Source organism: Eublepharis macularius, chromosome 1 (assembly GCF_028583425.1).
Source record: "Eublepharis macularius isolate TG4126 chromosome 1, MPM_Emac_v1.0, whole genome shotgun sequence".
Classification (NCBI taxonomy): domain Eukaryota; kingdom Metazoa; phylum Chordata; class Lepidosauria; order Squamata; family Eublepharidae; genus Eublepharis; species Eublepharis macularius.
Window position 1 is genome coordinate 206363289 of NC_072790.1, and position 24884 is coordinate 206388172.

At 41.8% G+C, this 24884-nt stretch overlaps 1 protein-coding gene across 2 annotated transcripts in view; it reads right to left on the bottom strand.

The window, feature by feature from the left end:
- Positions 1–24884, bottom strand: part of PYGB (glycogen phosphorylase B) — a 50912-nt gene that overhangs the window by 23968 nt on the left and 2060 nt on the right. For both annotated transcript variants that reach the window (XM_054985405.1, XM_054985397.1), the window contains exons 2-7: positions 14206–14307; positions 8013–8091; positions 6344–6447; positions 4797–4928; positions 1651–1762; positions 517–599 (exon numbers count right to left, since the gene is read on the bottom strand). In XM_054985405.1, the coding sequence (XP_054841380.1) occupies positions 517–599; positions 1651–1762; positions 4797–4928; positions 6344–6447; positions 8013–8091; positions 14206–14307 (612 nt within the window). The remainder of the gene's footprint in view (positions 1–516; positions 600–1650; positions 1763–4796; positions 4929–6343; positions 6448–8012; positions 8092–14205; positions 14308–24884) is intronic.

Sequence of the window (24884 nt, forward strand, 5' to 3'; positions counted from 1 at the left end):
TTTTTAAACACCCACTAAGAAGGGATTTTAAGAAATTTGCCCCCTAAGGGGGTAAAAAGGGGTAAAATGTGTTTTCCCAAAGGGATACAGCTTCCTTGTATGGCCAGCAGGCTCTTGCCTGCTTACACCCCCCTCTCTTTGATTGGTCAGCTGTAGAACTCTGTGTTCTGAGTTAAAATCAGGTAAAGGAAACTGCAGACAGTTTAAGAAAGATAATACAAGAGTCCTGAATAGGGATAACATGTTTCGCTCTATTCAAACTCCTTTGTGAAGCTTGGGTACTATACTATTATACTACAAAACCAACTAAAAAAAAAAACACCCCACAAACCAAAAAATGTTACATACCCATAAGTATTATAACTGGATTTAAAGTAGTTAAATACTCTAGCAAAGCATGGGTATCAAGCTAGTATTACAATAATCTTAAATTAAATGGTCACCGATGCAGGAAACAGCAGCAGGCTGCATAGGCTTAGCACAAGAGACTATGAGTAACATAAAACAGTAACTTACATTATCATTTGGATATAGTACTCTGGAGATGTTTTCTGCCAAGTTTCTGTCCAACACGGCCTGGATATAATCACCGACATTAACTACATCAAGAGAAGGAACACATGTCAACAGAAAAGCCAAACCACCGCCATAAATGTAGAACTTCTGTAATTATATATTTCTACTCTTTTATTTAGAATATCCTCTCAGTCAAGCACCACTCTCATTTTTAGCAAAGTAACTATGTACGTCTACTGCAGCCCAAACAACAAAGTTTCCTGGGGTAACTTAAAGACTAATGGATTTATTCTGGCATAAGCTTTCATGAATCCGAGCTCGTGCATCTATTCAAGGGAGCTCTGATTCATGAAAAGTTATGCCATAATACATTCATTAAGTCTTTAAATCTACTACAAGACTCTCTCTCATGTAGCAGACTCTTCCAAACAAACAGTCCATTTAGTTATTTCATTCCTATAGCCGATTTTGCTTCAGGTAAGGTTTTTTTGAGGGGGGGGGAGAACCTTTGCTGAATATATTTCGGGAGTCTAAATAACAAACTCAGACTTGCATAAATGGCAAGAGGAAAACTCAAAGCTGAATTTAATTTAAAAATGAAAAGCCCCAGAACAGACTTTTCCCTCATCTTAGCTGCCATCTTAGGGTAGGCCAGATATTGGTTACCTTGAAGGCACATTGCTGAGTGAAGAGCTGATGAACACAGCAGTTTCATACACAACCACTCAGAACATGGGTGAGGAAGAAGGAAACCGCTTGTACCAATTTGTTGTACATAGGAGACACAAAATCGAAAGCCCTCAGTGTTCTGCACTGCACTGAAGTCAGTGGATTTATAAGAAAGAAAACCTCAAAAGATAAATGGTGGATGAGGCCTATCAACTGCAGATACCTTGGAGGCCAATCCACCCATTCCTGATTCTGTACATGCTGGAACATTAAGCTGTTCTTTGGTAGGAAAGACACTGAGTGGCTTGTATTCATCTACCTCTGAAATCAAGCCAAACCTCCAACCTCCTGATCATTCAGAAATCCAGTTTTGCTTCCCCCACCCCCCAGCAATATGCAACCAACATTTTCAAAAAATAAAAATAAAGAACAAGGTAACTGATTCCAGGAAGAGACGGCACTTACACTCTTCAAGGTTGAAGTCATTGGGAGCTTTGGCGGACCACAGCCTCATAGTGTTGACTGTATTGTTCTTGTATCCTGGAACAGGCGTGTCATAAGGCATGGCAAGCACTACCTAGAAAGGGGGGAAATGCTCCAGATGGTTAGGCAAAACAGTGATTTGTGAAACCTTTTGCCCTTTTGGGTTTACCAAGGGGTGAAGGAACCAGTACAGAAGCATTTGAGTAATAAACTGAATAAAAGCACTACCTAGAGGAGGAACATTGTCCTCCTCTAGGATTGGCAGTTCCCAACCCCTGACCTGGAAGTAAAGCTGTATTGACTCCAGCACTCCACTGTTGGCAGTTTGGCTACACTACCTTTCCCCTCCCCAAAGTCCTGTACGATTCCACTGGTGGGTGCCTATCCCGTTCTTTGGAGGCATGTGAGGTAACAGAGACTCTCCATAGATAAAACAGGCAAGGCAGCAACAAGGAGGGAGAAAGGGCATGCCGAGAATGTATTGTGGTACCTCATTCACCACTTTAGAAATCAATTCTGAATTAAACAGTGGACCTCAAAAAAAAAATCAGTCCAAGTTAAAATGTACTCGCGTACCAACTAAGCACACCCTGTGCCCACCCAAGTCAGCAAAGCATCATATAGGACACATACACTGGCCTGAAATGAGGGTGTCCTCCCCATCCACTTTTGATGCCCTGCTTGACGAAGAACTCAAAAGCTGTCACATTGTGTTGCATTACTTTGATTGGTCTTCTAAATAAAAGGCATTACATGGCTTTTGGTTTTGGATTTTGTTATGAAGCAATACAGATTTTTTTAAAATCTTCATCTCAAAAGGCATTTCAGAACCATAAATAGAACATGATACATGCTGCTACAATCACACCAGTGAAAGTTATCTGAGAAAACTTTTCAACATGCTCTAGTTAATACTTCTCAAGTAGCAACTTGCAGTTAGGGTTACCAGTCCCCTGCTGGGAGCAGGGGATGCCCCGCTCCCACCCTTTGCCCCCCACAACCACTCACCTGGCCAGCCAGGGGGAAAGGTGCAGGAATGGGCCTCCCAAACACACTCGCAGGGCAGTGCAATGACATCATTTCCAGGGAGTGACATCATCACGCTGCCTTGAGAGCGCTCCCATGCTTTGCAGCGGGCCAATTTAAGCCCTAAACAGAGGCCTGTTTGGGGCTCAAATCGGCCCATTGCAAAGCACACGCATCCTCCTGCACCTGTGTGATGACGTCACCCAAAAGTGACATCTCCTTTTATGGTGAGCAAGGGGGAAAGAAATAGGAACAGCACACACATATATATTGAGAAAGATAGTTTGATGCAATACTGGGTTTTGGCTAATATTGAGTTTTGATGTAGGAGCCCGGATTCAAATACCCACTCATCCAAGATAACACAGGGCAGCTTTGGGCAAGTCCCCATGTCAGAGTTTGATCTATTTTACAGGATTATAAGGCTAGAACACTGCTCAGAGAAACCTGGAAAAACAGGAACCAACCAATGTAACCAAACTTCACAATCCAGTTATGTATCCTTCTAAACATCAGGGGGAAAAGTTCCTTTTGAATTATTCTCTATCAAAGAATGGCTGCTACCTCAGTCTACCTCCCCCTGCCTGAATTTCTCAAGGGTACAACCCAATCGTGTAGGTAAGGAACTCATAACCTGCCGGGGAACAAATGTATTTATTCATTTAAAAATCTGTACATCACTTTTCCCAGTGTTCAAGACAGGTTACATAAATTGGTCTGCACAATTATATGGAATTCTGTGACCCCTGAATATATGGAAATGATCAAATCATGCAACATGCAGCAGGTAGGATTGCCCCAAATATGATTTGGCAAAAATAAGTGAATACATATGGGCATAGCATATTTGAGGAAGCATTATTCTCTGCACTTTAAGATCCAGTTTAGAGAGCCTTTTGATGTCTTCATCATCTGTTATTGTAAAGTGGACTTCTTTCTTGATGAATAATAGTAATAAACATCTCTCTCATTTCCTAATCCTCACATTGGAAGAATTTAGTCAGTCTTGAAGGTGTCACAGGACACTAACACTGCAATCCTAAGAAGAATTACTCTAGTCTAAGCCCATTGAAATCAGTAGGCTTAGACTGGAGAAACTCTTAGGATTGCACTGTAAGTTAAACTAGATGCAATGGAAGGTGCGGATGTCCTGCATCTTTTAAATTATAGCCACACAGGACCCCAGTTCAGATAAGGGCTGCATGAGAAGGATAAAGGGGGGTTATCTTCCACCCCTCCAGGGTTTTGCTAATCAAAACCAGACTGTTCACATTATTATTAGCCCTTTAAAGGAAAAAAATGAAGATAGCCATCTTTTTTCTTTAAAGAGCTATAACTGCATGTGATGCATGTGTTAGGTTTGATTAGCAAGCCTATGGATATGGAAGAGTAAACACTTTCACCCTTCTTGCACAATCCTGATTCATACTGGGGTCATTTGTAACACAATATTAAAAGATTACAAGAAGATCCATTCATGGATCTTTCAGAATCTCATCTGTTTTGTACATTCGAGCTGGGGTTGTTTAAAAAAAGTTGTAAGATGGGTTCTTCTGAGGACAGAAAATGAAGAATTATCCAAGTCTGGCTTTAGAGGCCTTGTTGTGTTCTTGAGCCAGTTCTCTTCCACTAGCAATGAACTTGCACAGAAGGCAGTCAAGGTAGCCGAACCCCCCTGTGTCTCTCTGCCCACACAATACCATTTTTTTCACCATGTGCTGTTGTTCAGTGCGTCATACTCCAGGCTTAATTATGTCTCTTTGGAAAAGGTGATAATTTAATTACACACAAGAAAAAAGTATATTCAAGAGACAAGCTGACAGGGAGTGGGAGAGGGCAGAAGCATGTCCTAAATATTTCTTGGTTCCTGTAGAAAGGCTGATCGTGCCAGAGAATTTCTTGCATGACCCACACTTTGAACCCTGTTATGATGTTTATTTATTAGTCACTAGAATTAGGATTGCTGTAATACATTTCAGTGAAGGTGGGTGTTCAATGTCGACATCTTCAATCCTCTCAACTACACTGCATTATGCTAGCTCTTATGTGTGTGTTTTCGTCCTGATTTGTGTCTTTGCCTAAAGAACTTCATGATACTGCACCTGAGTTTCCACCCATTTAATGCCCTCTGGAGTGTGTTCCACTCGGCCATAGAAGTGTACAGGGAGCATGTACTCTGGGCGAGCTTTTTCCCAAGGATTGCCATAACGGAGCCAATCATCAGCTTCTTCCACCTTAAAAAAAGGGAAGAGACAGAATGTTCTTTAGTTAATGTTCCCTTAACATAAAGGGTTTCCAGTCCTGCAAAAGCTAGAGTGCTTCCCCCGCCCCTTTACCAGTCAACAGTAATAAAAAAGTGTGGCTAACTTCTATCATAGGAGTTTTATAACCTGGATTCTAATCCTTGTAACTCCCCTGCATGGAGAGTCACCACCAGTGGCTCCCAAGAACATCCAAAGAGGGTACCCATGCTTTTCACACAATAGCAGCAACTCAGAGGGTAAGCTGCTTTGCATAGTGAGAGCACACCATGGGGGTGCCATCATGGAGTTTCCTCCTCATATGACATTTAAATTCCCCAAATCACAACAGCCATCCTATCTGTATCTCACACCATATCATAAGAAAACATGGCAGCCAGAATTGGAATACAGAGAAAGGGGAAGGGCAGGGTAATGGCTGGAAAGCAGGCCCAGGCTCAAACGGGCCTACAACTGAGTTCAAACTGCATCCTAGATAGCAGGCACAGTCTTTTGAACTCCTCATTCAGCTGTGACTCCTCTCGCCCATTCCTCTCTGCAGTTCACTGCCCTTCTCTCATAGGTGTGTGACACACTTGGATGGGGGGAGTGGTGAACTGTAGAACAGATGGGTGGAGGAAGCTGTGACTGCCTCAACTCTCTTTAAAATCCTCCTACAATAAGAGACATGTTTGGTGCCCATGTTACAAATTGGTAACCTTAGCCAGTTGCAGATGCTCTGTATGGCTTTCAAGCCATCTGTTGAGAAAAAAAAACTCTAAGCAGTGGATGTTTTGTTTTGTTGTTTAGAAAGGGCAGTTTCAGCATTTCCTGGCAAACTAAATGACCCACACTGGCTACATACCTTATAGGCTTATCTTTCCTAGTACTCTGTTCTGCCTACCCACTGGGCAGCTTTGTATACAGAAAGCTCCAGATTTAGTCCCAAACACATCTCCACTTCAAAGGGCCTTAGGTAGTGGGGCAGGAAAAGATCTCTGGACTTAAGAGAAATGCCAGTTGGAACAGTTAGTCCTGAGCTAGATGGACCAATGGTTTGAATCAGCGTAACATGGCCGTATGATCTTCTCAGGTCTGCGGTCTCTAAATGGGCACTGCCTGTATAATCTCTGTCATTAGCCAAGTTTGTAGAGTTCCAAGCTTGGCTGGCACAGGTTCTACCAAATGTTCTCACAGTTTGTTCCACTGCATCCCCCTCAGGCACCAGTTAGCAGAGAGGGATGGAATAACAAGGCATCTTTCTGAAAAAGTGTCTGGACAGCTTCTAACACAATGGCAAAATGTCTACTTTCACAGCCCTCTCCTGAACACGGTATCTCTAGGAGCAAATGAAATCCAAGCCAGAAACATAGTCAAAAAGAATTATTACAGTTCTCTCACCAACGTACCTGCCAGCCATCAGCAATCTTCTGATTAAAAATGCCAAATTCGTAGCGGATGCCATAGCCGTAGGCTGCAAGTCCTAGTGTTGCCATAGAGTCTAGAAAGCAAGCTAAAATGGCAATGAACCAAATTTTCATTAGCAGGCAGTTAAGAAGATTTTTTTTTAAAGTAGCTATTACCCATGTGACCCTTTGTGCTTGTGTTTAAAAAGCAGAAAGAAAACATGGTACCAGGTCAAGGTTGCACCGGCAGAAAATAGATTCCACTTTGTGGAAATCCAGTTTGAGCACAATTGGATATTTCAGTAAACTTCATATTAAAGTAGGTATGTATTAAAGCATCACAAATCCATCACAAATCCTGGTTTCAGACCAGTATACGTAACTCTCATGGTTTCTCCCACAGAACTCCGGAATCTGTGTCTGCAGGGAAGAGAAGGGGCTGTCAAGGATTCCTAAGCCTAGTGTACAAAGTTCCCCACAGTAAAGAATGAATGAATAAGGCTGTTTTAGTAAATAATTGAGGCTGTCTTTAACATGCCAAAGGACTCTTCGTTGTTTTGTTACAACAGATTTATACAGCTTTCCTATCTGTACATATCAAATCTAATACTAATTTTAGTCTAAAAAGCAAAAAAGTTTACCATTTGGCCATAGCCCTCCCTCTCCCACAAACTCTCCAAATCCTGGCTCCTGCTTTCCAAGATCTACTGGTCTGTTTGTGGCCAAGCCCTGCAGAGTTTCAGAAGGCAGAAGGGCAAGGCAGGGCGATACCCAGCCTGGGTTTCTCTCTTTGGAGGATCCTCCTAGGCAGCAGTAATTCAAGCACAAAAAGAGCTGTGGGGAAAAACTGGTTGTTTGTTTTTTCCAAAGCCCTTGAAGGACCCTTTACATGGTACTTTTTAAGGCCAGTGCACAGCTTTGGCAACAGAACAGTATCACGGTGACTTCAGAGTTTGTTAAAACATCCCAATGGTTCTTCCTCTGTTGAGAAAGAAACAAAGGCACCTTCTATATGCTCAACCAAATCTAAAGTGTGTTTAAAGCATGAGAGACCATGAATTTAAAAAGTAACTTTTCTGCATATAGTCATAATTTCAACGAGGCTTTTCAACAGACTGAAATATGGATTTCATAACTGCTTTGTAAACTGGGCTGAGAGATAATAACTTGCCTTAGGTGCCAAACCGTCGTAATTATAATACCAAATAATTATACTTCGCATTCGTATAAGGCATCTCAAAGATTCAAGACCTAGAGCTTTGAAGAACATTTGTATTTCACCTTTCTACTGAATAAAAATCAGCCCATTATGCTGATAGGTAGTTGATTAAAAATATGAAAAGCACGACGCAAATAATTTAGTAATTCAGGATTGCAGATGAGGAATGGAAGCAGGGGACACCTAGTGAGTTTGGCTTGGGATGAGTTTTAAACCAAGCATTTTTCAGTCTGTAACTCATATATTTTGCAACTACATCAGATCTACGAGAACTCAGCCTGCCTGAGTTCCAATAAAATCAGATTGACATAAACATACACCTGAGTACATAATGGTATCAGCAGGTCTTAGGAGTACTTAATTTTCTCTGAATGTCGCCCCTGCATATTGCAACACTCTGACCCTTTTGAACAGCAAAATAGCACTGCCTTCTTGTCAAAAATCGCCACTCACCAGCTAGACGCCCAAGACCTCCATTGCCAAGGCCAGCATCTTCTTCAATTTCTTCCAGCTCTTCCAGGTCCAACCCAAGCTATTGTGAAAAGCAAACAAAGCACACTATTACTGTTCCTTTCTCTACCTAGTAGAGCACCAAAAAGAGTTAATTCCTGAAAAATTCCCCTAATGAAGACTGTATTGTACGCTAATAAAAATCATACTGGCCGGTTGAAAATACTGCCTTTTTATTAGAGCTGAATCTATGTAAATCAAGATATTTAAACAGGATTTAATGTATCATTCTAAGCTGAGTTACACCTTTCTAAGTTCATTTGTGGTGCATTTAGAAGGCCGTCACTCTGTTTAGGATGACACTAGAGCTACAGCTGATTAATCAGCAAGAGACTTTTAATGGTGGTGATGACAATTTAATTTATTAGATTTCTCACCTGCCCTCCCCACGAGTGGCCTCAGGGTGGTTTACTACATTATATAGTGGTACAATAAATTAAAACAACGATACAAAATAAAACCTAAAATACACAATTTCATAATTCCAATACAAAAGTTCCAATACAATGCAGAGTAGGCACTCCTGCTTATTTACCAAGACTACTTTGCTACTCTGAGTTTGTGCCACAGGGAATGAAAATATTAAATGATTTCTACCAATGAATTGTAAGTTTTTGTTTCTGGAATTGTTAAGTTAGGCCCATACCTTTTCCATACATTAAAAAAGAGAAGCTGCTACTCATATACAAGGTTGCACCAATTTCCACCAATTCCCCCATCAGGACTTAGGAGAGCTCCCTTAAAAGGTGTCAGTACTCAGTAGTACTGGTGAGTATCGCCACAAAAAAGCCCTGTTATATCACCTTTCAGAGATATAATAGATTTAAACACGTACACACAAAATCAGACACACCAAAACTAGCTAACGCTTCATTATTATAGGAGATTTAAGAACTTTCCTTGTCCCTGTTTACTTTTCGGAGGCCGGCTAAGTAACGAGGAGATTCCAAGAGACTCGGGAAACAGTAACCCTTGTGATCTTGGTTACACTGAATAACTATGTCTAGATCACCCAGTAAACTGGGGTGCATGCGTATATGTGTGTGAGTTGGGATTTGAACGGATCTTCCCAGTCTATCCATTACACCATTCCGGATAAAACTGCAACAAGAAAAAAAACCCCTGTATAACATGTATTATTCTGTAAGACTTGTACCATTTGGTGTTTCCCAGCTTAGAGGGATGAATACCCAGACACTGATCCAGGTATATCCCATATTAACATGCAATGTGTGTATGGATGTTGCACAAATGAAGAGTGCCATTTTGAAACAGAGTCTGCACTGCTTACATAATTTGATTATCACTCCTGTTATCTCCGGATATTTTTCAGCAGTATTTGCTAGTTGTTACAGAATCAACTGTTTATTGCCATTGCTCCATCCAGCTATGTAAAGTTTCATACTGACATTTCTCATAATTAGTATGAAACTTCATAGTCCATGGAAATACTTACCTTTGTTTTTTCCATAATGAACATCTTACACTTGAACATCACCCAAATAAAACTGCCTCTCTTTACTGCCTGTCCTGCAAGAATGGTCTACATCTTCATGACCTTAGCCGTATGTGAGTTTTCCAGACTCTTATAAGATAACTGTCCAGGGCAAAAATATGCTGAAAGGACTGGAAGCTATGCTGAAGGGACTGGAATTCATGAATCATACTACTTTCAGCAATAAATATTAAAATAAACAACTCGGGCAGGTTGGACTGAAACTCAAGAAGGCTGTAAAAATTAACTGGGCTTTCCATTAATATATTCTGATCTCCAGTGACAAGAACAAACAGCAAAGGGTATTAAAGAACAAAAGGCTTACATAAAAAAGAGGGAGACAGAAAAAGGACGAGTTTGCACCACTGACTAAAGTCAGTTTTGGGGTGACATGTTTATGTGTTTTAATCTCTTTTAGGTTTTTTAAATCATTTTGGTTGTTACTGTTTTTGTAAGCCTCCTTGGATCCCTTTTGAAAACCATGCTAGAAATTTTGTTATAAATAAATAAAAATTGGGACCACCACTTTAGTGCTGAACTGGAAACACTAAGATGTTACTGGAAAAACAAATTCCATATGTGAGAAACTCCCGTCGGCGTCTATTAAATAATTATTCCTACTCTAGACCGTGAAAGAACAAACAACTTGCACAAGTCTCCCCTCCCACCGGCTTTTTTCATTGTACCCAGCATTTGCACTTTAAAAGTTTCAAACATATTCCGGACGGTGAAGATTCAGTTTATAAATGGATGGACTTTGAGATTTTGAAATTGTGACGATTTTGATGTTCTATTGGACGGACTTTGTATTTTGTAAATGTATTTATGATGCATGTTAAACTTATTTAGCACTTTTGCACCTTGCACTTTGAAAAAATATATATAATTAATTTCTAGAATTGTGGTTCCCCGGTTTGTTGGTTTTCTCAGTTTCGACCTGGGGTCGCCCCTTGTTTTCTTTTCAACCTCCAGGTAGTAGCTGGAGATCCCCCGGAATTATAACTGATCTCCAGGTGACAGAGATCAGTTTACCTGAAGAAAATGGCTGCTTGGGAGGGTGAACTCTAAGACATGATACCATTCTGAGACCCTCCCCTCCCCTCCCCAAACTCCAGGCTCCACCCCAAAATCTCCAGGAATTTCGCAGGCTGGACCTGGCAACTCTAGAAACTACGCTATAGTGCCAGGAGATCACATGCTGATAATAGTCTGCAAATATGGTTAATATCAGTTAATTAAAATCTCAAATACTTAAATTCTTACCTTTACCCAAACAGAGAAAACATGCAAAGAGAAGCACAAAAGCATTTTCTGCTATAAGTATATGATTAGGCAATAACTGTAACTATCAATTGTCCAAACCATTCATATAAGAACACAAAGAAACCATTGCCTTTCATACTTTACAAATATGCATTTCACCCTAAATCAGAAATTTGCCTTCATCTTGGATAAAAATAATCTTTGGAATAATTAAGATAAGATTTTATTGAACAGGTTGTTTAGTTAAAACAAGTAATATAATTTCTCTAGCTACGTGTAAAGATGGCACTAGGCTAAAAGAAAGAATGAAATTAATAGCAAATTCTTCCAGTTGGCACAGGAAAACAAGAAGAAACTTAATGGACCAATTAGTACTCCGGAAGTCTTGGAACAAATAACAATGCTCTAGGCCTAAATAGCTTCAGTGCCAAAACTTTTCAATCTGCCCCCATATTAACAGCTGTAATTAACAAAAGCATGTAGAATAATTCTATTCTAAAACCCTGAATTCATCTTAAAACATAAGAAAGGTAACAATCGATCATGTATGGGATCTATTAAGCCTATATTACTGTCTAACATGGACTATAGAATTCTAGCACAAGTACTAGTATTAAGAAAAAATCAATAACAGTAACCATGCTGAGACAGATTTGAGTCCAGTAGCACCTTAAAGACCAACAAGATTTCCAGGGTATAAGCTTTTGAGAGTCAAAGCTCCCTTTGTCAAATATTTATGGTGATCATGTAGGTTATTGTAATATAATATAAGAGAATGATTAATATAATTGACAGTGCAACATAACATGAAGTCCCGAAATCCTTACTTTTTATAGACACTGAGAAGGCATTTGATATGGTTGAGTGGCCTCTGGCATGAAATTTTTTACAAAAGTACAAATGTTCTATGAACGTAGGACTACCACTTTTATTTTCTTTTGTTTTTACAAAATGGCAAAATTTGATTGGTGCTTTTGTTTGGCACATGGAAGCTGCACGTTGCAGGAAGGGAAGCCTGGCAGAGCCTAATGGATGAATGTATTGGTGAGTTTAGTGGAAAGTACTAATAAAATCATGGAATTCACTGCCACAGATCAGGCATGAATGCTAGTTTAGAAGCCTTTAAAAGAGGAAATGTATGGGAAAGTGGTCTATTGTAATACCTTTTAATCACAATGACTAAATGGAAATACAATACACAAAGTTGAAGAAATGCTGAACAGGGCATTAACAGTTCTAAGACTAAAATACTGAACAATATAGAACTACTCAGTAGGATCATACTTAAAGCAATAGACAGTACATAGTAGCACACTGTAGTAAAGTCTATGGTCTCTGTCTCTTTAATGATGCATCTCTTTGTGACCAATCCCTTACAGAACAGCCCTCCTATCTGCATATAAATCCCTCTTGAATAATGCAATTTTACATAGTTTGTGGAAAGCCAGGAGAGAAGTTTTTCTGACCTCTTCAGGTAGACCAGTCCATAAGAAGGGGCCACCACAGAGAATGCATGTGTACAGGCAGCCGTTGATTTTGCCTATGTGCAAGGTGACACATGCAGAAGCCCTGTACAGATGAGCGAAGCTGCCATGGTGGAACACAGGGGGAGAGGCAGTTCTGTAGATATGCCAGACTAAGGCCACAGAGAGCTTTGTATGTGATAGCTAGTACCTTAAACCAGGGTTTTTTTCTGGAGAGATGGGGAAACTCTCACCCGGGGCAATTCCTGGAAGGAGGTGGCGCGCTTCTCACTACATGGGACTGTGCAATGACATCACTTCCGGGAAGTGACGTCATCATGCAGGCCATGGCTGCCCCAAGAGCACTCCTGTGCTCCATGGAGGGGCCCGTATAAGACTAAATTTGGCTTGTATCGGGCCTGAATTGGCCCAGAACGGGCCACTCCACTGCAGAAGACCGCTCCACTGCAGCGCAGCACTCCCCCGCCCTGGCAGTGGCCAGATCCAGGCCATTTCGAGCCCAAATTGGACCAAAATGAGCCCAAAATGGCCTGGATCTGCACAGACTGCTGCTGCACAGGAGAGCACTCTCCTGCCTGGCAGTGGCCCAAATAAGGCCATTTAGGACCTGATCTGGGCCATTTTCGGCCCAAATTGGGCCAAAATGGGCCCCAAAAGGACCAGATCAGCCTGGAACGGGCTGCTGATGCATGGGAGAGCATTCTCCGACCCGGCAGCAGCCCAAACCTGGCTGTTTAGGGCCCAACTCTGGCCGTTTTGGGCCTGAATTGGGCCCAAAATGGCCCAAACGGCCTGGATCAGGCCTGAGTTGATCTGGAATGGGCCACTACCAAGTGGGGGAACCCTACCCCAAAATGGCCAAAACAGGCCATTTTAAAAATACCCACACATGACACCAGCCACGTGGGTATTTTAAAGAGGTACCAGAACACCATTCTGGAGCATTTCAGGTCAAAAAAAGCCTTGTCTTAAACTGTGCCCAGTAGCTGACAGGTAGCCAATGAAGTGACTGCAGAATGGAATTAATATTCATGATCCTCCTAGCTCCCAATAATAATCAAGCTGCAGCAACCTGCACCAACAGGAGTCTCCAAGTTAACTTAGAGGGCAGGCCTATGTACAGCGCATTATAGTAGTCAAGTTTCGATGTTACCATGGCATGGATCAGGTGGCCAGACTGGCCGTGTCAAGGTAGGGTGCCATCTTCCAGGTTAGAGCGAGTTTGCAGCTCCTTAAGTTGCTTTTCTAGCAGCAGTGCTGAATCCAGTATAACCCCTAGGCTCTTAACTGAGTCATCCAGGGTCAGACGGACTCATCGAAAGTGGAGAGTACCATGACTTTGGATTATACCCAAACAATTTAGCTTCTGTCTGGGAACTCTCTTAGATTTTTTTTTAATTGGCTCTGTTGCCTCCTGCTCCCATGCAGCTACTTTTGGATGGTTGCCATAGACCTACTCAATAGCCTGCAGGCTCAGAAACCAGCTGGAACTGGATATCAGAATACACACACACACACACACATCATGTTCTTCAGTTCACAAGACACCATGAAGGCCAGATGCTAACTTTTAAAACAATAATCACTAAGATTTTCTGTGACACGTGTGTGAATTCTTTTGACCCAGACAAACCACATTCCTTCTCACACACAATGAATGATGAAGCTACCTATCAGGGGCCAATCTCCAGTGAAGATTCCATGACTCCCCTTTGACAAGTTGCTCCACTGCCCAATTTTTCTTACAACACTTTTCTTAATATTTGGCCTAAATTAACCTCTTGCAACATGAGAAATCCCTGGGCATTTTGCCATCGTTTTACCATTAGAGCAGGAACAAAACAAATGAATCCACAAGCAGCAATGTCAAACAAAGCCTTAAGGGATAACGTACCTGGTAAATTGCTTCATCACAGGCATTCTGCAAACCCAGGTTCACCATTGTGTTCTGAAGTGTTCGGCCCATGTAGAATTCCAAAGACAAGTAATAAATACGCTAGAAGAAAGGTTGTAGAAAAGAGCAATTAGACTGAAAGGCAATGTAAAGATTCTCACCCTGATCTACACTGCCACAGTTCAGATACAGTGAATTGAGACAGTGGTAATGTTACAGACATATTCATTCTAGAGTGAAGGGTTGCTTGTGTATTCCACAATTCTGCAAAAGCACAGAAAAAGTGAAGAATACGTCTTTGGGTAGAGGACTCCGCTTCCTGAGAATCTAAAGCTTTCATTTCTTATGGTGGAAAGCACAGGAATAATGCCTAACAAAATCCCAGAAGCCAGTCATCAGGAGGCAGGGCTGCAACTTCAAGAGTCACGACTGGCAGAAGCAGGATAAATTATGCAAAATAAAGGGAAAAAATGATACAAATCTTTATAATGTGCATAGCCTGCAAAATCTGAGTTATTTCAGCGCAGAACTTTTATTTTTAGAAAACATAAGCCCTTGGATCAACACACCAACTGAAAATGAACCCCTAAGATCTGCAGTGACCAATACAAAGGTTGCACCAGATGGTACAGTGAGATTGGCGGGGTAACAAAGAGGTCAGTGTGGGTGTGTGAGCTCCGCCAACACTGATCTTCCTGGGTGGGAAATTCTGGCAGAGGGACTGCCAGCACTCAGGATTTTCATCTCTGGGGTTCTGTGAAACAGCAGGGGTCTGAGAAGAAAGAAAACCACAAAATAGGCACATGAAAAAGATGCACAGCAAGTGGGAAACTGCCCCCCAAATCCCCAAGGAAGTTCAATTCCCTCCTCCCTTCATGAACCTACCAGCAGCAGTGAGGCAGCCCTCCACTGCTGGAATAATCCTTGGACAGTTCTGAGAACGTGCGCCCAGGGGCCTGTTGTCCACGGAGCCCAATTTCCTCTCTCCTCGCAACCCCAGTGGAGGAAAAGAGGCACCTGCGCTCTGCCTTTTTGCTGCCAGAGTTATTCCCTAACAACATACAGGAGATCCATTTGTACAATCCATGCCTGTTGTGGTTCTGAAGTCTGGGGGAGCAGAGGGATGGGGGGGCTGCCAGACCGAGCCCCTGCCATTGTTCTGCAAGGTTAGAAAACCTTCCACCTCCCTCCTGCTTTGCATTGTCTAATGTGTAAAACAGGAAAACTTGCAAATGGTTGCTAAAGTGCCTGACAAGTACATTATCCTTGCAGAGTTGCAACAAATGCCAGGGTCTCCTAGGTCCTACAATATTGAGTTTCAAGGCCTCTGTCCCCCCAAAAAACCATCAACCAGGAATATTTTCATGAACCAGTAGGATAAATACACAGAGACACAGGTGGAGGTTTTAAGATCAGAGCTGAAATAGGTCTTGCTGAGTCACGAAACAGACATTTATCCACGAGGCTAGAAAAGCAACAAGACTACAAAAGCAGATTCCTTGGCACTAACATCCAATTTTCTGTATCAAAATCTTAAGGCATTTCTCACCGTAAAGAAAAAAGGTCAAGTTTCTACTAGGTGCCAGGAATAATGTATTCAGTGCCTTCAACTGTGCCAGCCCTGCCATTCTTTTAACGCAACTTGTTTTAGAAGAGTCCTCATGCAAGTAAGCACAAGTCCCAGAGAGGTTTAAAAATAAAATCGATGGATCTAGACCACTTATGGAATTTTAAAATATTTATTAGCTCCCAGTCTAGCTTTCAACTGAAGACAAATGGGGCGAAAGCAATCGACAAGGAGAGGAATATTATTTGTTTTCACCCTCTCATGGCTACTCAGATGCACTTTACACTTCCTGATGACCTTAATAACCTTCCATGACCTTGGTGTGCATGTGCTGCTAATCAGAACAGTTAGCATGAGCATCTTATTCAGCAGCTCACTTCATTCCAAGCCAATGCAGGAACAGCTCAAACAGTTTACCCTGCTTTTCTTCTGTGTGGTTTCTTGTTCCACCTTCACTCCCCCCGCCCCACCCCCGTTTGCTTGCACTGGATTCGTTATGCACCTTTCAGGATGTACATCTCCTGGATTAGCTATCTCTCATTATTTAATCTCTCCCAATAGTCACACTGCATGCGTTCAGGTGATACAGGGAACACGGCAGTTTTTTGCAGAACATAAAAGAAAATGTAAGTAGCCTCTTGGCCAATTTACCACGTATCATGAACTGCTATTACCGGTGACAGCCCCATGTGCAGAAGCAGAATACCTCTGAATACCACCTGCTGGAGGCAAAGAGCAAGAGTGGCCTACTGCCCTCCCAACACGCTTGCTGCAACTAAGACACTGAAGGAGATGAAGCTTGGTCTGATCCAGCCAGGCTCTTCTTGTGTTTTTAAATCCAGTTTTGCAAGATTTCTGTTTGTGCACCTTTTTTGTACACAGATATGCAGAAGAAATGCTGGTCAGAGTTGTAATTGGTACAAAACAGCAACTGCCCCCATATGAGCACCTCAGCAGTGACTGGATCTTATCTAGGGTTGCCGGGGGCCCCTAGGGCTAAAGCAGGGTGCAGGAGGCTGGGAGACAGGCAGGGTACTTACCTCCCTCGCACATATGCACTCCTGCGCCTCCCCGTCATACCAAAAAAGATGTCTTTTTAGGGCCAGCTTATCCTAGCGGTTACTTCGCTATTCTTTGCAGAATTCCCAAAAAAGATGTCATTTTCCGGAGCAATAGAGGAGCTGCTGAATGCTGATCTGTCAGCCAAGCTCAGTGGAAATCGTCTCCAAATGAGCTATTTCCCACTGAGCTCGTCTTCAGCATGTCCAGCAGCTTCTCCATTACTGGCACAACAGGGAAGCACAGGAGTCTGTGTAGACACTTTCTCCCTGTGCTTGCCCCCCCCCTCGTGAGCCAGGTGAGCATGGTGGGAGGGGGCAGGTGGGGTTGGGTAACTCTGTTCTCTCACTTCTGCAGTCTCTCGTGTCCGGCACTCTTTGCTTTTTTGTCAGAAAGTCAAGTAGCTTGGCTGATAACCCTCAGGGTCTAGAAGAGAGGGAGCCTCAGGAAACAGTTAATCTGGATCCAAGTCAGATAGCGGGAGGATGTGGGAAGAATGGCACCAGCACAGACAACTAGTATAAATCACACAAACAAACAAAAATCACATGCTGAGTGCCTACCCTAAAATTTATTTGGACATTACTGACGGTATAGGGTGCAGCATGACTTTCCTCCCTTGGCGCTTGGGAACCACAGATGACTCTTACAGTGCAACCCTATGCAGTACTACACTCTTCTAAACTCAGTGGAGTCATGCTTCTTAGTGCACCCGTAGATACTTCAGAGAAGGTCTGCACCTGTTAAGGTAACTGGAGACTCCTCGGACACGTATTCAGCAGAACAGCCAGGACTAGCACTAGCTCGACCCTTTGTGTCTTTGAGAAATCAGATGGGCAATCAAAAGCTACTATCTGTCCACTACTGCCACAATCCACGCACTGCAGCAATTTTATTACTGATTTTAATAGAACTATTCTGAAGTAAACTGTTTGCAATAGAGGAGCATAAGAGCCAACCCTGACTTCCCAGCACCACTCCAAGGGTACATATCACCCTCTTGCTCCAGTGCTGGAATCTGGCCATATCCTCTGCTCTGCTGCGATACTGAACACTTACACTGCTGGCCAAGCCCTTACTTCAAGTCCTTACATGTCCCAGCTGTCTCAAGCAACAGATTTCTGAAGGATATAGAGAAAGTAGGCTTGTCCATGGTCTCTTATACAGGCCATTGACTGGAGCAACCTGACTTGTTAGTGCTGGTGCAATGTGACAACAGAAAACAGAGGCTTTGGAGCTTGTTAAAAGACAAGTTGAGTCAGAACTTCTCTGTTCTGCCCCCTTGCTTGGCACAAACTTACACTTTGCTAAGCTGACCAAAGTGGAACAAGCATCTGCTTGCACTGTTGTAGCTAAATAGCACCCAAAGTGCCAAGAAATAGTTCCACGAAAATATGTACATGCTGATTCTTTGCACAGCACCAACAGGTATTGTATGCTTCTAGCAGAAACTCCAATTGCAACAGGAAGCAAAAATGGTTATAAAGATGTATACTTATAAAACATAGTCCAACTCTGCTAGTTTTACATGCCTGAAGACAGTTTTAGAACTGAGGTTTTGGCCATAACTACCCCAGCCCTGCCCCATGCAATGCAGCATAGCACAGCCAAAGGAGGTAAGCCTTTCAAAAGTAGTTTATAATAAAGCATGGGGGCTGGTTGCCACACACATGAAAAGAATTTTAAAATTCCTTTAAAGAGCAATGTTGCTCTTTGGATGCTAGCTGATCCTAGGATCCTTTGGATCCTAGCTGATGAAGCTAATAATATATAGTATTTATTTAGTGCTTTAGAGAGTATGCGTCAGACAGAAAATCTTGTAATCTTTTCTACTACACTTTAAGGCACTAACAGCATTACAGATGGAGAGCTGAGAATGAGTGAGGCTCTCTGCTATCATATACATGGATCATGCACACAGCATTTGCTAATGATGTTTAAAGGATAATTTTTTGCAAACTGATCACATCGGTTGATATAAGGATTTTTAAAATAAAAAGTTGCAAAACCTTTTCTAGCTGAAATATTTATATAAATATTATATATAAATAAAAGCAAATGCACAAGTTCTACTGGTGCATCTTAAAACAACCAAGTTACAATGTTTTATGTATAACACGTGTTGGGCTCCTATTATGGGATAGTCCTGATTTTGGGGCAGTTCTCTGCTATAACAAGCAATCGCCTATCCAGATGGCTTTCTGGCCAGACTGGACAATACTTACTGTTATTCACTACAGTAAACCCATCTTAACTGTTTTTAATCATCAACAGAATGGAAATGATGCTATTCTCAATTTTTAATTGATTTTTATTGTGTGTTTTTCACTTGAAAGTTTGGCATCACAGTCTATAGCACTGTCACCTTGTTCTTAAATAACAGCCTGAGAAACCAAAATAATATCTGATTGCAGAGCGGCTGGAGAACAAAGCTAAACTAACTTCATTGTCAAAGGTAAAAGAAACACAGTGAAAGAAGAGAAGCACAGAGATGAGTCATCATTGGCTCCAACAGACAGACAGATTTGGGAGAACAGAAGGAACTAAAACCACATTTCTTCTCTATTGATCTTGAACGTACTTTTATAGTTAGTTTAAAAGGATGCCTGAATCAGCCCCCGTTTTTGTACAATATTTTTAACCATATCAAAGCCATTATACATCCAGATTAAGGCTGCATGCCCATCCTCTATAAATTAATATGGAAGTATCATAAAAAAGACTATTCAGGAACAAGAGGGGTAAAAAATCAGGGGTGGGCAATCATGGGTAAAAGTCACTCAAGAGTGACCAATTTCTCCCGAAGCAACTAGAAGTAGCTCTCTGCTCCTCCTCTAGTGCTGCTATAATCTTATTTTCCTTCCCTTTAAAGCTGCTGCAGTAGCTGTTTTCCTCTGTGATACACAGGGCTCATACTAGGGCTGCCAGTCCCCCAGCGACTGGGAGATGCCCACTCCCAGCCTCTGCCTCTACCCCCACCCCCCTGGCCGACAAGGGGGAAAGGCATGGGGAACAGGCCCAGGAGGCCAGCGGGAGAGCTCCCAGTGGGGCGTGACAACATCGCTTCCCAGAATGACGTCATTGCATTGGCTGCGGGAATGCTCCCACACTTTGCTTGGGGTTAATCTTTCAGAGTCGGCCCCATGTGAAGCATGGGAGCATTCCCACAGCTGGTGAGATGACATTACTCCTGGAAGTGATGTCGGCGCGTTAGCACCAGGAGCAAGTAAGCACCTTGCACACATATGAGGAAGATATTCACGGTAAGTTGCATGATCTCCCCCACCCTGCCAGGAGGGTAAGGGAACCTGGCAACCCTAGCTCATAGCCAGATTCTCCTTTGCTCTCAATGGGAAAACAACAGCACAAGCTCCCTTTCCTGTCTGCTTCTCTTCCTCCTTCACATGCACCCTTACTCTGGACAGGAAGGGAGCATTCTATCAACTCTTTCCCCCTGCTTCAAAGCTGCAATCTGCCTCTTCTAGGAAAAACATAGTGCCTGTTTTCCCCATTCAAGGCAAGTTACTATTTGAGGTAATTCATTTTGCGAAAACAGCAGAGGAAAGGCTTCCCCATCTGAGAACTGCATACCTGTTCTAAAATGCTGTAATTTTAGCACAAGCCACCATTTTGTGACAGGCTGCACCCATCAAGCCACCATTTTAAGACTAGTAGCTTTTACAAGGCTCTTCAAAACAATTAAGCAGCTTGCAGAAATATAGAGACTGCCCTCTCCTCATTTAAATGGCAACCATTTCAAAAGCTATTCATGAAGGCCAAGAAGTTGATCTGGAAATGATTAAGAAATGTACAGTGCAGTTCCTATATTAACCAGGAAATATCTTTTATTCCACAGACCAATAATATGGCTGACCAACTGGGAATGAAGACAGAAGAAAAGTGCGGAGGGCACAGAAGATGGCAGCATAACATCCTCGAAAGCCCTGGGCACATTTTCATCTTCAATCTTGACTCTTGTTTGAAAAATAAGTGTTGAGTACAAAATGACGTAACAGAATCCCCAAGGGCTCAAACCATAGTTCAATGGTAGAACACAGACTTATGCATCATAAATGTGTAAGTTTTTAAGATGCTACAAGACTCTTTTGTTGTCTTTAATGCAACAGATTGACATGGCTACTCACTCTGGAATTTTACAATAAATTTCCTTGAGCTCTGGCTCATTTTGTTTTGAGAAAGTTCCATACGTTCCTTTCTCTCTTTTTTTCTGACACCACTCTTGAAAGAGGAATGATGTAGCATGTTTGTTCCCTTCTGATAAGAGGCAGCACCAATTCAAAAATATTAATAGCTTTGTTCCACTGAATCTATTCTCAGATAACATGTCTCTATTATGAACAGAGTTTACCAAGAATGGAATCTTAGGAGCTGTTCCGTAATTGAGAAAGGCTTTCTTCTTGTTGACAGTATTTCAAATCCCCAAACTTCCTGATTCCAGAAATACAATCCTTCAGATTTGATACCTGCATGAAGAATTCTCTCCCCTACTGCATAACATTGAATAAGCATAATTACCACTTTTAATCTTTACTAGCTAAAGGTAAATTAATAATTCACATATATCACATGATACCTGTGACATGGTAGTATTTATTCATTTACTGGCTTTATTTATACCGTCTTTCCCTCAATGGGGACCCAAAGTGGCTTACACTGTTATCTTCTTCTCCACAACAACTCTGTGAGGTAGGTTAGGCTACCATGTGTGACTGGCTCTACTGTAATCACTTTAGGACACTGATTCTCACTACCCCATCCTGAATGTGGGAGGCAGCCACTACAAGTTCAAACAACATAGAGATGCTTTTGCATATTATCAGAAGCAACAAAGAGGAATCATATGGCTGAGTAAGCTTTTCTATCAAGCAACCCTAGTGCATTACAGAGGATTTGCAGGAGTGTTCTAAGGTGAACCCAGCCCTGATCACTCCCAACAGACCCCTGTATGAGTTCAGTGTTACCTCAGAACATACCCCAAACTTTCCTGCAGCTTACACATTGCAGAAGGCAGGCATTAGGGACATGCTGATTTACACAGAAACATGCCCACTCAACAATCCTCCAACTGTGGAATGCCCAGTAAGTGTCTGAAAAGCTACATAGTTCTCCAGAACATAGTATGTATTAATGCTGGGCTTTTCATTCCTGATGTCCCTTAACAAATCTTTCCTGAAAAGGTGGAGGCACAGTGACTTCACTTTTCTGCAATTTTCATACGTGCTTAGGTATGCCAAACGGTGTATAACTGTACCACAAGGATCTATCCTAGATACCTGAGACATAGCCTATCAGAGCTCTTTCATACATCTTAGATGGCAGGCTTCATCCATCCATCAGTTAGATTGTTGCATTCTGTGCTGCTGATGGAAAAATTACAGCCTGACCTATGGACAAAGTTGGAACAGCTTTGAGAGCAGCAGATTTCGAAGAATAGTTTTACCTGGAGGGTTAATTATATATGTAAGTGATAAAGGTACTGCATTAGAGACCTAAATGCATTAATGCATTCGAAATTAATATTGGCAGGAAAGCTGAAAACCTTTCTAGTGACCTTTCGGGAGTCTAAGACAGTTAAAAGGCATAAAGAAGGTGCAAGGAAGCTTTCAACTCTTCCAGATAGTTCCCCACCTCCTCCAAACCCAGCCTCGCATGGCAGAAATAACCAGATGCCAAGCTGTTGTACATTAAGAATAAGCAACTGAACATCCAGGGGCCAAATACAGCCTCTCATCAAGAAACTCACCCACTTATAAGAAGAGGTCCCAGGTTCAAGCCCCAGTATATCGTTAAAAGCATCAGGTAGTAAGTGATGCAAATGACCTTGACCTGAGACTTTGGGGATCTACTGTCTTTCAGAACAGACAAAACTGGCCTTGATAGACCAATGGTCTAACTCAGTACAAATGTGTTCATTGTGCATTGCAGCCACTTTCTCCAAAGAAGCAAATCAGGCAAAGGCCTCATTTTAATAATAGTAAGCAGCTGGGGCTTGTAGAAGAAGGAAAGGGTCTGCCGAAGCCTCAGGGGGAGTCAGTAGACAAAGCCAACACTGTTAGCTCTTCTTTCCTTGCTCAATTGTTAGGTGGGACTCATACTGTGGCCCCTGCTTCAGTATGGACAGTTCAGCTTTCCTTCCTTGCTCCTACCTCCTCCTTCTTCTCTGGGGTTCCACTAGTGGTTGTTTCTAGTACTATGGTACCTCCTCACCCCCTTCCTTCTCTACTCCAGCTGCCTCAGAATCTGTTCCTCCTTTAATCAGAAAGCAGTTACCCTTCATCACCTCTACCATCTACGGTCAACCCAAAGTCTCCTACTCTCTTAACCACTTCTGACCACTTATTCTCCTCTGCAGCTTCTGAGAACACCTATTTGGTGATACTCCTCTCTTCCCTCCTCAGTCAAAATCCTCTTTTCCCATAGCTTCTTCACCCCTATTATCCCTCAGACCAACAGAAAGAAAGCCTAAGTACACACTGTATTTGCTCATCTTTATCCTTTATTTACTCCTTCTGCTCTCTCATCTTCTTCATTTTAAAAACATAGCTTAAATGCTCTTTGAAGCAGGAACCTGTGGTCACCTGTAGAGAGCCACATACATGGATAATGCTACATAAATGATAATTCCATAAAGATGTTTAATTTTCTTCACTGCCCGATTTTTTTCACATGTAAAATAATTCTCTGTAGTGCAAAACCCAAAATGTATCCAATGCCCAAGGGTAGCATTTATTTCTTCTGGGAGCTAGACATGTTATATATTTTACACACACACAAGTAATGTATAAGCAGTCATACAATAACAGATGCAATTAAGAGATCTATCAGTGTACGAGTAAAAAAAATGCAAAGACTGACACTTCAATACATTCAAACCATTCAAGACCATAATGATGAAGCAGATTTTTGTTCACTTGCAGGGCACAAAAGCTGCTAGATACAAAATGTAGGTTTGGGGTGTAGTATATGGAAGATAAAATTCATATTTCAAGACATGAGTTGTTGTCTTAAGGTTTCTTTCTAAACTCTGTATTGAAAATGAGTAATTTGATGCAGGAATCTGATTTTTTCCCATCTTTGGGCACCTTTTTCTCTTTAACAATCAACAGGAGCTCTGCCCTTGAAACGTGTCACTCTGCATAGAAACACTGTACAGGGACATTTTGTTTTGAACTCATTTATATTAGTACAAGAGCACGCAAGCTTGTGTGTTACTGTTCCAAATGTGCTATATCCTGCAATACAAATTATATATATATTGGTACCTACTGCTCATCTGCAGTTTCCCATATACCTCCCTCCCTTCAATCAATAAATTAATTGTATCTTCGATTGCCCTTCATTCAAGAATGCCCCTGAATGGAACCAATTTTTTACATAGTCCCTTATTATTCTTGTTCCATCCCTGGTTCTTTTCTGCTATGTATTCTCGTTCTTCTGGAATTGCCTGCTACTGTGATAACAGATGGCAGGGACCTTTGAGGTATGTGTCAACAGTGAATTGTATTCTTATTACTGTAGAGCAGAAAGCAAAGAAATGGGCAATAAAACTTACTGGTATGGAAGGAATGAACAGAGAGAAATCATTTTCTCTCCAGAACACTAAAATTCAGGCTCACCTAATAAACTTGTTTGGCCAGGTAGGTTTAAGACAAAAAGAAGATAATGCTTCCTCTTTACACAACACAATAATTTTTGGAATTCTTTGCCACAAAATGCAGTGCTGGACACTTAATGTGGATACATTCATGGCAAATAGATATACCAGTGTCTAGCACACGTAATGACCAAACATCCACAATGAAAGACAGTGTATCTTTAACCACCAGATGCTGAGGACCAACCACAGAGATGATTATCTCTACCCCTGGCCTGTGAATTTCCAAAGTAGAGCTGGATTTAATACAAACAAAGTAAATTACAGTTTAGGGGCTCAAATTATGAGGGGTCTTTAAATACAAAAAAATGACTGAACATTAGTAAATTACCTGAGAGGGGTGATACTGTGGGGTTTCTAGGCATAGTTTAGTACCTC